We start from the raw sequence: 14,660 nt of genomic DNA on the forward strand, positions 1-14,660 counted from the left end.
CAGAGACGAAAATGCTGTCAGCAGTGGAAAATCAACCAACAACTGGCTTGTAATGGAATGTAAATATCATCGACAGAAACGTCATTCTTCCAAGATTTTAGAATCTCAATATATTCGTTGAAACAGGCGTCTCGAATACTTACTTTTAATATAACAGCTGCCACATCATAATCTTTAACTATTTCCTGCGTTTAAACCCACAATTTATATAATGCTTGGTCTCAAAAATTACGAAGGATGTACGACTCGCTTTTTTAGCTAAATATATTAAGTTTCTTTATTTATTCAATAATCTTTTAAGGTTGTAGGATACATCACACACACACAGTGCTGCATAAATGAAACATACGTTGCTAGCCTTGTAGTTCTAGTAGCTGCGAAAGTGCACTTGCCCAACAATCTTTTCACTCTTTTCAGAAATGAAATAAAAAGAGCTCTGAAATCGAATGGTATTCGGCAGCAATTACACCATCATAACTGCAACAGAATGGTCGTGTTTCGAAATACTGCCACCAGGGAGCGGTGGTTGCAGGAAAGTGGCGCAACGAAGTACATCCGAGCTGAACTTCTTGTGGCGAGACAAAAGTTGCGTCACTAAAAACTGGACGTTCGCACTTGCAACTGCAGTATGCCACTAGCTGTGGCGACACTTTTGTTGCGTGTGTGAACCTGGCTTTAGTCTTTCATGTGATATTACAGCCTCTTTCATGACTGTATCGTGCTTCTTAATCAAAGCAGTAACGAGTGACAGAAGATTCAAATACGTTTCTTCATTTATCCTTAGATAATCAACCCAGTCATGAGGTTACACCTCATTTAGTATGGCAAATACTATTTTCGTTTTTTTTAACCACTCTTTACTCCACATATCATGTTTCCTCTTCTGCTTTCCCTAAAATAGAGGCAGAAGGCTGCCAGTCACCACGTCGTCGCCTGAGTTCGACATCCTGTGGTATAAAGAAACTGATGCTTGGAGAAGCATGCATGAGCTTGTGGATGCGCGAGGAATGTTTCTGTACGTGTGACAACTGCTTGTGGATGCAGTAACGTGTTTTGTCTCGTTTCCCGCTGTTGGCGTTGCTCAATGATCGCTGGTTTTGTTGGTAGTGAAGTACTTTGGTGTATTATTGTTTGATTCTTCGTGATGCTTTAAAAGTTGTTCGTAGGGATCTAGAGAAGTAGAAAGGCATGTAGGCGCACTTAGGCGGCAGATGTAGTTTTGTAATGGATTTGCAGAAGAAATGATCTTAGATGTTAACAGTAGTAAACTATTGCACAGAGAATGCTGATGCCTCACATTCAAGATGAGGGATTCCGGATAATATCACTAAAGACGCAAAGTGTTCGAAATAATTTTGATAGTCTATCTCCCGAGTCTACTTGAAAGTTTTCCCAGACATTTCGTGCAATGATTTCACACAGTCGCTATTACAGCAGCTTGCCCAGCTGCAAGACTGCGAGAGAAACGTTTATGAACTACTTTGTCAGGGGTCATAATCATAAGCACATAAGGTCTAGTCCTGTTGTACCTTTTTGTGATCCAACCGTTCCATTTGTGAACGCAGGGATGAATCAGGTAGCGTAGTTTACTCTGCTCTTCCTATAATTGTTCTTTTTGTTGCCCTTGTCATGACTTAGCATCCTTATCCTACGACTGAATACAATTAAATGCACTATTTCTGTGACTTTATTAAACAGCTTCTTTTCTTGCAACTGGAACACTTTGCATGTCAAGAAAATGAAATAATCATTTTGCTAGTTTCTTGTGCTATACCTGGACGATGTGGTAATTTTAAAATTATATATTTTTTAACTTGTATTTTGAATAAATTATTTTTTTCAGAGTAAGTTGTACTTGCAGATTATTTTGCACTGAAGTTTATCATTCATTGTTTTAAAACAGTTGAAGACCATACTTGAAGATGTGTCGTGGTGTTGTCAGGTGCTTCGTCAGTATAGCTGCTAGCTGAGCTTCAGTTGAAATATGCTGAATGTCTATTATTTTTTCCTCGAACAAATAAATAAATAAAAAAAAATCACATTATGTTTTGTGCGCTGTTGGAATTCAGGATTCTGTGTAACTCTCACTATTGCTATATTATCAACCTTGAGGACTGGAATTTGTCAGATTTCTCATTCATCTAGACAGTCTAGGTAGATAAATTATTTTGTTAGGCACTTCAGTTGCAGTTACAAACTCATCAGTTGAAGATATGGCATCATTAACTGCTTTTGGGTGAGCCAGGATATAGCTTCACATGCTTTTATAGATATTGAGCGACCAGTTTTGTTGCACGTTCTCCAAAGTTCACATGAATGTAGCTATCTAGTATACTACTGCCCAGATCTAGATGACAGATTATATCCAGCTCACATATAACAGCAACATGGGATTCGTTGTAGTCTTGCTACATTTTCCATTCATATTAAGTCAAGTGCTAGAGTTGGGAAACACACTGGGAGTGAAATTGGTTCTCGTTCCAAGCATCAGGCACATTGATCTCCAACTACTGTTCCATAGGGATGTTATTATTTTGTTTTTTCTGGTTTCAATAGGTGTTGAAACAGATTCATGAGAATTCAAACTCTCTAGAACATTGCTTGCATAAGCTTGTGGATTTATCTTGACTGCTCAAGCATCAAAGTGTTAAGTCTCAAATCCGAGGAAATATGACACAGGTTACATGATGATCTTGAATTCTGTTTTCAGCTCTTCATTGAACTCTCAGCCAGCTCGGTGATCACTTACCATAACCAATGTACTATCTGCCTAAAAAATGATCAATGGTTCTGTGTCGCTTTCTTCCTTAAAATCTAGGTATGGATCCATATCAATTGCCCTGAAACCTGTTGGTGATAGAGATGTTCCAAAACGTGTATTCCACCATCTTGGTGCTTCCCTATGTCCATGCAAATTCACCTAATTTTGCAAATTCTCCAGGTGCCATCATCTTAACCTTCTGGTTGTTGTATATAGATTACTTTATACTTTCCACACAAGAAAACATCAGACACATCAGCTTATATCGGATGCATCTTCTCAGTTGCAGAAACACTTAATATTGAACACATTGTGCTTACCTTAACTACTGGACTGAAAGAGTATACACCACAGTGTTGATTAAACCCCTTAATGAAAAGTCTTCTTTCAGCGTTCCCATCAGGATTAATCCTTACACAAAATACTTACTTGGATAGTATGTCTCTTACTCATTTTGATAGCAAATTAATTTCCATGTCTCATATTATTGTAGTGACTTCATTTGCCATAGCTTGCTTCCAATAAATACTTCATGTATTATGGACAGCTTTTTTCATATAACTCAAGATTTCATTTTGTTCTGTTACCCATTACATTACCAGTGCCATTCGGTTAACTGTTACAAAACTGAGCGAGGTGGCATAGTGGTTAGACACTAGACTCGCTTTTGGGAGGATGATGGTTCAATCCCACATCCGGCCATTCTGATTTAGGTTTTCTGTGATTTCCCTAAATCGCTCCAGGCAAATGCTGGGATAGTTCCTTTCAAAGGGCACGGCCGACTTTCTTCCCCGTCCTTCCCTAATCTGATGAGATTGATGACCTCGCTGTCTGGTCTCCTTCCCCAAACAATCCAACCCAACTGTTGTTGTTGTTGTGGTCGTCAGTCCTGAGACTGGTTTGATGCCGCTCTCCATGCTACTCTGTCCTGTGCAAGTTTCTTCGTCTCCCAGTACCTACTGCAACCTACATCCTTTTGAATCTGCTTAGTGTATTCATCTCTTGGTCTCCCTCTACGATTTTTACCCTCCACGCTCCCCTCCAATACTAATTTGGTGATCCCTTGATGCCTCAGGACATGTCCTACCAACCAATCCCTTCTTCTAGTCAAGTTGTGCCACAAACTTCTCTTCTCCCCAATCCTATTCAGTACCTCCTCATTAGTTATGTGATCTACCCATCTAATCTTCAGCATTCTTCTGTAGCACCACATTTCGAAAGCTTCTATTCTCTTCCTGTCCAAACTATTAATCGTCCATGTTTCACTCTCATACATGGCTACACTCCATACAAATACTTTCAGAAACGAATTCCTGACACTTAAATCTATATTTGATGTTAACAAATTTCTCTTCTTCAGAAACGCATTCCTTGCCATTGCCAGTCTACATTTTATATCCTCTCTACTTCGACCATTGTCAGTTATTTTGCTCCCCAAATAGCAAAACTCCTTTACTACTTTAAGTGTCTCATTTCCTAATCTAATTCCCTCAGCATCACCCAAATTAATTCGACTACATTCCATTATTCTCGTTTTGCTTCTGTTGATGTTCATCTGATATCCTCCTTTCAAGACACTATCCATTCCGTTCAACTGCTCTTCCAAGTCCTTTGCTGTCTCTGACAGAATTACAATGTCATCGGCAAACCTCAAAGTTTTTATTACTTCTCCATGGATTTTAATACCTACTCCGAATTTTTCTTTAGTTTCTTTCACTGCTTGCTCAATATAAAGATTAAATAACATTGGGGATAGGCTACAACCCTGTCTCACTCCCTTCCCAACCATTGCTTCCCTTTCATGCCTTTCGCTACCTATATTTTACCCCTGCCACCTTCAGAATTTGAAAGAGAGTATTCCAGTCAACATTGTCAAACGCTTTCTCTAAGTCTACAAATGCTAGAAATGTAGGTTTGCCTTTCCTTAATCTAGCTTCTAAGATAAGCCGTAGGGTCAGTATTGCCTCACGTGTTCCAATATTTCTACGGAATCCAAACTGATCTTCCCCGAGGTCGGCTTCTACTAGTTTTTCCATTCGTCTGTAAAGAATTCGCGTTAGTATTTTGCAGCCGTGACTTATTAAACTGATAGTTCGGTAATTTTCACATCTGTCTAAACCTGCTTTCTTTGGGATTGGAATTATTATATTCTTCTTGAAGTCTGAGGGTATTTCGCCTGTCTCATACATCTTGCTCACCAGATGGTAGAGTTTTGTCAGGACTGGCTCTCCCAAGGCCGTCAGTAGTTCCAATGGAATGTTGTCTACTCCCGGGGCCTTGTTTCGACTCATGTCTTTCATTGCTCTGTCAAACTCTTCACGCAGTATCGTATCTCCCATTTCATCTTCATCTACATCCTCTTCCATTTCCATAATATTGTCCTCAAGTACATCGCCCTTGTATAGACCCTCTATATACTCCTTCCACCTTTCTGCGTTCCCTTCTTTGCTTAGAACAGGGTTTCCATCTGAGCTTTTGATATTCGTACAAGTGGTTCTCTTTTCTCCAAAGGTCTCTTTAATTTTCCTGTAGGCAGTATCTATCTTACCCCTAGTGAGATAAGCCTCTACATCCTTACATTTGTCCTCTAGCCATCCCTGCTTAGCCATTTTGCACTTCCTGTCAATCTCATTTTTGAGACGTTTGTATTCCTTTTTGCCTGCTTCATTTACTGCATTTTTATATTTTCTCCTTTCATCAATTAAATTCAATATTTCTTCTGTTACCCAAGGATTTCTACTAGCCCTTGTCTTTTTACCTACTTGATCCTCTGCTGCCTTCACTACTTCATCCCTCAAAGCTACCCATTCTTCTTCTACTGTATTTCTTTCCCCCATTCCTGTCAATTGTTCCCTTATGCTCTCCCTGAAACTCTCTACAACCTCTGGTTCTTTCAGTTTATCCAGGTCCCACCTCCTTAAATTCCCACATTTTTGTAGTTTCTTCAGTTTTAATCTACAGTTCATAACCAATAGATTGTGGTCAGAGTCCACATCTGCCCCTGGAAATGTCTTACAATTTAAAACCTGGTTCCTAAATCTCTGCCTTACCATTATATAATCTATCTGAAACCTGTCACTATCTCCAGGGTTCTTCCATGTATACAACCTTCTTTCATGATTCTTGAACCAAGTGTTAGCTATGATTAAGTTGTGCTCTGTGCAAAATTCTACCAAGCGGCTTCCTCTTTCATTTCTTAGCCCCAATCCATATTCACCTACTACGTTTTCTTCCCTCCCTTTCCCTACTACCGAATTCCAGTCACCCATCACTATTAAATTTTTGTCTCCCTTCGCTATCTGAATAATTTCTTTGATTTCATCATACATTTCTTCAATTTCTTCATCTGCAGAGCTAGTTGGCATATAAACTTGTACTAATGTAGTAGGCATGGGCTTCGTGTCTATCTTGGCCACAATAATGTGTTCACTATGCTGTTTGTAGTAGCTTACCCGCACTCCTATTTTCCTATTCATTATTAAAGCTACTCCTGCATTACCCCTATTTGATTTTGTATTTATGATCCTGTATTCGCCTGACCAAAAGTCTTGTTCCTCCTGCCACTGAACTTCACTAATTCCCACTATATCTAACTTTAACCTATCCATTTCCCTTTTTAAATTTTCTAACCTACCTGCCCGATTAAGGGATCTGACATTCCACGCTCCGATCCGTAGAACGCCAGTTTTCTTTCTCACAATAACGACGTCTTCTTGAGTAGTCCCCGCCCGGAGATCCGAATGGGGGACTATTTTACCTCTGGAATATTTTACCCAAGAGGACGCCATCATCATTTAACCATACAGTAAAGCTGCATGCCCTCGGGAAAAATTACGGCTGTAGTTTCCCCTTGCTTTCAGCCGTTCGCGGTACCAGCACAGCATGGCCGTTTTGGTTAGTGTTACAAGGCCAGATCAGTCAATCATCCAGACTGTTGCCCATGCAACTACTGAAAAGGCTGCTGCCCCTATTCAGGAACCACACGTTTGTCTGGCCTCTCAACAGATACCCCTCCGTTGTGGTTGCACCTACAGTACGGCTATTTGTATCGCTGAGGCACGCAAGCCTCCCCACCAACGGCAAGGTCCATGGTTCACGGGGGGAGGACAGTGTATCCTAAATTTCCAGCTACAGAATTCTCCACAACTGTCATTTCCATGGTTCAGTGTCTTTGTAAGTTTAAGAACATGTTTTAGAACGTCTTTTATATCGGATTTTTGTCTTACGAAATAGCAATACTGAAATTTCAAGTAGCTATCCTTGAAATTAGTCATATATTTCTTGTATTGAAAAAGTCGTTAAGAGCCCACAGACTTCTGCTGACATCAGTTCACTTGACTTGGTTATCTTTTTGAAACATCTAGATTAGTGAAAAACAAAAAGCAAAAATTGAAACACCATCCGTTATAAGAGTCAAACTACACAAAAAATGAATACAACCAAACAAAATAGCTATCCCTCCTACTGTCTCCAAAACATCCGCTCCTAGATATGAACCATAACAAACAGAAAAATGTTTAAGAATGTAATACTTCTTACCCCCTCTCTCCCAATCAGTCACTAACAGAACAGTCACTGACACCCGTTTCCGGGGCACTAATGAACACAGGTGAACGATAACAAAAATAAGAGGTGAAATGAATGGTATCAGAAATCGCCTACTGAGATTTATTGGACTAGATTCCCTGTCGAATCAGTTGTCATAACCTGTCATCTCAACAGAATTTGATGAAATTATCACTGCTATGCTGCAGCCATTTGCATAGGGCTTTCCACTTTCTTCAGTTTTAGTACATTCCACCAACACATACTTCTGAAGAAAAGTTGTTATGCTCAGAATGCCATGCATCTCCTTCATCAGTGGTGACTGTAAAAACTTCACTATTGGATCCATTGCACAACCAATACATGCAGTGACCTTTTATAAATAACAGGCTCTTTTGTTATCGATATTTACCACAACAGGGTGGATCTCAAGCAACATGCTTACTCCAAAATCCTCAAAATAGTACACCAAAACTCAAATACACTGTCCATATATGGTGTCACATTCCATGAAATCTTTTCATCATGAGTCTAAGCTGATGACCAGTAGCATACACTTCATTAATGCAGTTAAACATAAATAGTCTTAGATATGTTAATTCCAACAAACTGTAGGCGGCCGTTGTGGGCGTGCGGTTCTAGGCGCTTCAGTCTGGAACCGCGTGACCGCAATGGTCGCAGGTTCGAATCCTGCCTCAGGCATGGATGTGTGTGATGTCCTTAGGTTAGTTAGGTTTAAGTAGTTCTAAGTCCTAGGGGACTGATGACCAAAGAAGTTAAGTCCCATAGTGCTCAGAGCCATTTGAACCAACAAACTGTACTGCAACAACCTGATCTCATTCTGGGTCTGAATACAGCCCATTTCTGTCAAACCTCAGTGTGGAAAATTCTTAAGATAAATGTGTACCGTATACCAACTCTGGTCACTATTTTAGACAACAGTCATAGTGCAGGAAAATAGCATTGCAAACCCACAATGATACTGTATTTAAAAACAAAATGTTAATAATCGTGTGTGGCTGGTTTCTTCAATTTCATCCTTTTAAATGGTTCGTGTAACTCCTGTCACTACAGTAAGAAACCATGATTGAATTTCAACAGTGCATATTTCCACACTTCACCACATTGTCATAATTTAAGTGATACATTATTCATTGTATGAGTCTAAAAATTTTGTTCTCTCTCTCTGACTTACTTTGGACAAATATGAATGTATGTGGGAGCAATTCATTTACCTACTGTAGCAGCGAGCTTAAATTATTCATAAACATCTAAATCTACTGTTGAAGTGTAAGATATGGTTCATTGTCCAACTAAACAGAACATTCCTTGAGCTCCCAAACCTAATTGCATTTACTAGTAACACTTTTTTCTACCCCATTCATCAAATGAACATCACAATGCAATATTCATGTTCCTCTTTCCTTTATAGTTCAAAGGAATATTCTTGGGCCAGATTGCACCTCCTTGCTTAAGGGCAGCTAATAGTCAAAAGTGTATACGTGTTGGTGGAAAACACAATGATTTGCATGCAGTTGGTGCTGATGGACATCATCATACTTTTTTTGAAATGCTTGGAAACTGGTCATTTGGTGATTATTTCAAGGTACCTCTTACGTGTAAAATATTGTAATTATAACATTATTTGTATGCTGCAGTTTAATTAATTGTAACTCCTTCTGTATCCCAGGAAACAGCATGCGAATTAGCGTGGAAGCTTCTGACTGGCCCTTATGGCATAAGTCGTGACCAGTTGTATGTTACTTACTTCGGTGGAAGTGAGGAATTGGGGCTGAGTGCTGATACAGAAACTTATGAAATATGGAGGAAATTGGGGTATGGCTCAATATGTAGAATACATAGTTTTTAAGTTAGCTGTGTGTAATATATCTGGGCAAACATTTTTTGGACCCTGTTTGCTTCTGAGCAACAAAACAACCTTGCTGCTTAAGGCAGATTTTCTTGTCTAAAAATTTCATCTTATATTCCTGAAAATAAGCCCAGTATTAAATGTTTTGTGAACGACTGTACTCTGTACGATTTTGTACACAGGTCCAAACATCTAGCACATTACGTAAAGTTAAACTTTTGATTCATCCTGATGTTCATAGGAGTGTATACTTTCAGATAATGTGCAATACCGGTATACTACAAAAAATCAGCATTCCAATGGACTGGATCCATTGATGATATAGATAAGTTGTGAACAATGTGCGATTCAATAAGAGCAGCACTCTTCGTGCTTAGAACAATCACAGAAGGAACCACACGAAACATGTTATGCCTTTTAAGTCATATGTGCAATAGTATTCAGCCATAGTGCACTTACTAGTCCCAGAGTTTTAATTGCATCGTCACCTTGTAACATGTCACCGGCAGTGTGGTGTGAGGTATATGGAAGCGGGTGTTGTCATCAGTGGAAAAAATAAGAAAAGAAAAAAACTGATAATAATAGTGCAGAAGGTTGAGGAACTCAATGTCGTGCCTTTTGAGCCATTGAAGAATGATTTTGTGCCTGCCTGTCCTGATTTTTGCCCACACCTGTCCACCACTGTAATATAATATTTCATGCACAAATATGGAGTTAACTACATCTCTCCATATGCCAATTTTTCAATTGTTGGAAGTGACTCTAAATCTCAACTTGTTGGAGTACAAACACTATTTCATTAGGAATACCTGCAGTGTTGTTCTATCTTTTATACTTGGGGCCTAAGGTATTGTTAATGGGGCACACTTGTGTGGCTGTAGGTGTGGTGACTATGATTGCAGATACTGTGAGTTCATATCCTAATCCAGACCCCCTTAGCAGTTGTTGCTGAAACAGAGTTGTATACCATGTGTTACAACAGTTTGCTATAAGTAAAAAATAAATTTGGTTGTTTTGCAGCTATCTTACTCAGATCATCTCTGAGTACTCATCACTTGGAAATGAATCCACATTATTTATTTATTTGTGTTCCATTGGTCCAGTATTAGAGAGAATTGGGGGAGTATGGAAAGAGTCATAATTACACAAGAGGACAGTACTTATAGATGCTAATAGATACAAATTGTAATATGTGTATAGGTACAAAATATGCTAATAATTATGAGCTTAGCCATTTCCTACAGTGAAAAGAGGTGTAAAACAATTAAACTACAATTCCACATCACAAGATATAAATTTGCTTGAGTTGAAGTACAACTTTAGCCTGAACAAAAGTACATGCTGACAGGTTATTGTATTCTGTGACAAAGTCGTAGTAGCAAATATTACAAGTACAATGTTCACATCTAAGTTACAGTGTAGAAATGAATATAACAGAGGGAAACATTCCACGTGGAAAAAATATATCTAAAAAGAAAGAAAGATGATGAGACTTACCAAACAAAAGCGCTGGCAGGTCGATAGACACACAAACAAACAAACACAAATATACACACAAAATTCAAGCTTTCGCAACAAACTGTTGCCTCATCAGGAAAGAGGGAAGGAGAGGGAAAGACGAAAGGATGTGGGTTTTAAGGGAGAGGGTAAGGAGTCATTCCAATCCCGGGAGCGGAAAGACTTACCTTAGGTATACACTCGCACACACACACATATCCATCCACCATGGATGGATATGTGTGTGTGTGCGAGTGTATACCTAAGGTAAGTCTTTCCGCTCCCGGGATTGGAATGACTCCTTACCCTCTCCCTTAAAACCCACATCCTTTCGTCTTTCCCTCTCCTTCCCTCTTTCCTGATGAGGCAACAGTTTGTTGCGAAAGCTTGAATTTTGTGTGTATATTTGTGTTTGTTTGTTTGTGTGTCTATCGACCTGCCAGCGCTTTTGTTTGGTAAGTCTCATCATCTTTCTTTCTTTTTAGATATATTACAGTGTAGAAATGTTTACATTAAAGAATTCATCAACAGAATAAAATGAGTTTTGCAGAAGATAATCCTCGAGTTTATTCTTAAATTACGGCATTACATTGGTAAGATTTCTTAAATCCAATGGCAGTGCATTAAACACCTTTGTGCTCGAGTAGTGTACCCCATTTTGTACTAGACTAAAATTGGCACATCATTATTAAAAACATGATACAAAATTTACTTTGGTTCTGTTGTACTTACACACTACTTGGAGTAGTATAAGTTAACCACTTGCTGGAGTTTATTTATTTACTTATTCATTCATTGGCAGCTGTAAACATTTTTTCATGAAGGCACTGACCATCTTATTTCGTAGTGGAATAAATGTATTAACAGCTGTGGCAATTGCTTTTGAAATACTAAACAGCTTACTTACCAATATCAGGAAAAGGATAGATTGCTACTCACTGTAAAGGTGATATGTTGAGTTGCAGACGGGCACAACAAAAAGGCTGTTACACATTTGTCTTTGTATGCTATTTCTTTCAAAATATGAAATGAATGGAATGTGTATTATTTTTTTGAAAACTTTTTTGGAGGTTTGGAGTAGGCTAACTGGTCTGTAGTTGGCAGAGCACATTGGATCTCCAGTTTTTGTACACATGTAAAACTCTGGCTATGTTTGTGCTAGCTAGAAAACTACCTTCTGTCAGACATGAATTAACTAAATGGCAGAGTGGTTTGGCAATTTCATTTGTTGTTAACTTTAAAATTTTATTTGAACACCCATTTATGCCAGTGGAGTTTTTATTATTATATTTCTTTTATTACTTTTACTGTCTCTTGTGTTGTAGGCTAAAAATAACACAAGTTAATGGTGGAGTCTTGCTTACTTTTAAGCAGCTGCTGAGCTTGCAGAAGGTCACGTTATTTCGTGTAAACCTCTGGCATACGCCAGTCAAATATTTGTTGAAAGTACTGTTAACAGGACCTCATATTACTCTACTATTTACTTTAAACTTATTATTTGATGATTTTCCTGCTTCTTCATTTATTATCTTCTCCTGATTTCATTTGATAACTGAGCAATAATGTTTTCACAGGGGGAGGGGGGACCAATCTTACTGTAAGTCTTTTTGTAAGCTTATAGTATTCATCAAAATGGTCATGTCTGTGGGTCTTTGCTAATACTACATAGATATTTCAACTTTTTACAAGTCAAGTCAACACAAGCAAAATATAAATTAGTCATTCAGTCAAGGGTCTTCAGTTGAAGATTTATGCGTACAGTGTTCACCAACAAAGACAAGGTGGAACTGTTATTCATCTATGGAGAATATACGTTAGCAGAACAATAATTGCTCTAATGTTTTCTTATTTAGAATAAATACATGTAGTACTGTACCATACGACTTTTAAACAATGTATAATGATTTCTATCTTCTTCTTGTTGATGTACATTATTCTCACACAAACCATCAGCTGAAGACAGTTGGCTGAATGACCCATGTGCATTTTGCTTGCGTTTTCATTTGTTTACTCGTTTACAGCTCCAGCAAGTGGGCGCGTTAAATGCCAGGGCTACCAGTACTGTGCGCAAGTACAGGAGAGTCGAAGTTAGTTTTGTGTTACTTTTGTAATAGCATCATGTTTACATTCTTGAGCAGGTCTTGAGGAGAAGAGGAAGTAGATCACCAATTAACACATACAGGGTGCTACTTAAATGACATTTTTTGCTTTGCTTCTGGATAAGTTTTGTGGTGGTCAAGATAAATGGGACACAGTGTATATAGTAGAGGAGAACAATTCTTTTGCTTCTTGTGGTAGTACTGCATATTGGTACTACAAGTTTTACCAACAATCCCTCTACAGTGCATATATTGATTGATGTACTAACTGATTCAGTTTATGTAATTATGAGAACATTGCAATACCTGGTGAAGTTATTGTCACACTTCCATGAATAGGGGAGTCCACTGGTTAACTTGAGATTTTTTTATCCTTATACTCCTAATTAAGGTAACATGCTACTCTACATTCTTTTTGTATTGTTTTTAATAATTTCCCTCCCCTTTTTTTGCAGTGTTTCAATGCACTGCAGTGTGGCCTCAGTTGCCTGAGACAGCAGTCTCGTGTGTGTGTGTGTGTGTGTGTGTGTGTGTGTGTGTGTGTGTGTTTTGTCTAATTTTGACAAAGGCCCCACTGGGCTAAAGCTATATTTGTGACAGTCTTTTTGTTGTGCCTATCTGCAACTCAGCATTTTTGCTGTATTGGTAGTAGCAACTTTCCTTTTCACAATATTGGTACATTTCAGCCTGGATTTTCCATTGTTTAATTATTTCATTTATCTTTTCATTGGTACAAGCATTAAATTGGGGCAGTTCTCCTCGATTGCCTTTGTAAAGGAAACTTTGAAAATGGAGTTAAGCCTTTCAAATTGAAATTTGTTACACTCATTTTCAGTTCCTGTCCCACTCGCTAGGGGCTGGATCCTAACTTTGGTGCCACCAACAGCCTTTACATATGGTCAGAATTTCATTGACTTCTGTTCAAGATCGTTTGACAATATTCCGCTGCAGTGGTCATTGAAGGCATCGTCTATTGCTCTCTTGACATCCAAACACGTTTCACTCAGCATCTTTCTATCTATGCCCTACGCTTTGTTTTACACCTATTATGCAGTAATTTCTGTTTCTTTAGAAGGTTCTTTACAATGCTGTATACCATGGAGGTTCCCTCCCATTATGGACCGTTCTACATGGTACATATCTATCCAGTGCATGGTTAACTGTTCTTTTAAACTTGAGCCCAAGTTCCTCTACATGCTCCTGCCCTATGGTGAAAGTTTCAAGTTCCTCACTGAGATGACGCTACTCACTTTTTATCTAGTTTAATCAACATACATATCTTCTGCTTAGTTTAGTTGTCTTTTGTACTTTGGTAATCATTGTTGCCACAGCCATGTCATGGCCACAGATACCAATTTTGATGTGGACATCCTCAAATAGATAAGGTCTGCATCTTGCCATTAGATCCAGTGTGTTTCCATCATGAGTGAGGTACCTAACCTTCTATTCTAGGTAATTTTTAGAGAAGGCATTTACTGTTTCGAAGAATGTCTTATCACAACCACCACTAACAAAATTGTAATTTTCCCAATTAATTGTTGGATGATTAAAAACTCCACCAGTGTTACATTATGATTGAGGAACTTACAAGTGAACTGAAGTTTTCTCTACAGTTTTTGGTTACATCAGGAGGCGAGTCTTGTGGGCGATAGAAGGATCCAATCATGGGTGGGGTTCTGAACTATCTGTTCTAGTAGTCTTCAAAGAAGGCGTTTAATCATGTTTCACAGGTCGTCTTATCACACCTGTCAGAAACAAAACTATGATTATGCCAGTTGGTTGTTGGATGATTGAAGTGTCCTCCAATGTCAACGTATCATTAGGGAACTAACGTACAAGCAAACTACGGTTTTCTCTAAAGTTTTCATTTACATCAGGATGAGAATCT

General features: G+C 38.5%; 1 protein-coding gene across 3 annotated transcripts in view; it reads left to right on the forward strand.

Moving 5' to 3' along the window:
- Positions 1-1,092: 1,092 nt before the first annotated feature.
- Positions 1,093-14,660, forward strand: part of LOC126203261 (alanine--tRNA ligase, mitochondrial) — a 101,919-nt gene continuing 88,351 nt past the window's right edge. For 2 of the 3 annotated variants that reach the window (XM_049937515.1, XM_049937516.1), the window contains exons 1-3: positions 1,095-1,576; positions 8,739-8,912; positions 8,997-9,142. In XM_049937515.1, coding sequence (XP_049793472.1) covers positions 1,409-1,576; positions 8,739-8,912; positions 8,997-9,142 — 488 coding nt within the window. In that variant the 5' untranslated portion in view covers positions 1,095-1,408. Of the gene's footprint in view, positions 1,577-8,738; positions 8,913-8,996; positions 9,143-14,660 lie in introns of all 3 variants that reach the window. The other variant, XM_049937517.1, reaches the window with a different exon arrangement.

This window comes from Schistocerca nitens, chromosome 9, assembly GCF_023898315.1.
Source record: "Schistocerca nitens isolate TAMUIC-IGC-003100 chromosome 9, iqSchNite1.1, whole genome shotgun sequence".
Classification (NCBI taxonomy): Eukaryota; Metazoa; Arthropoda; class Insecta; order Orthoptera; family Acrididae; genus Schistocerca; species Schistocerca nitens.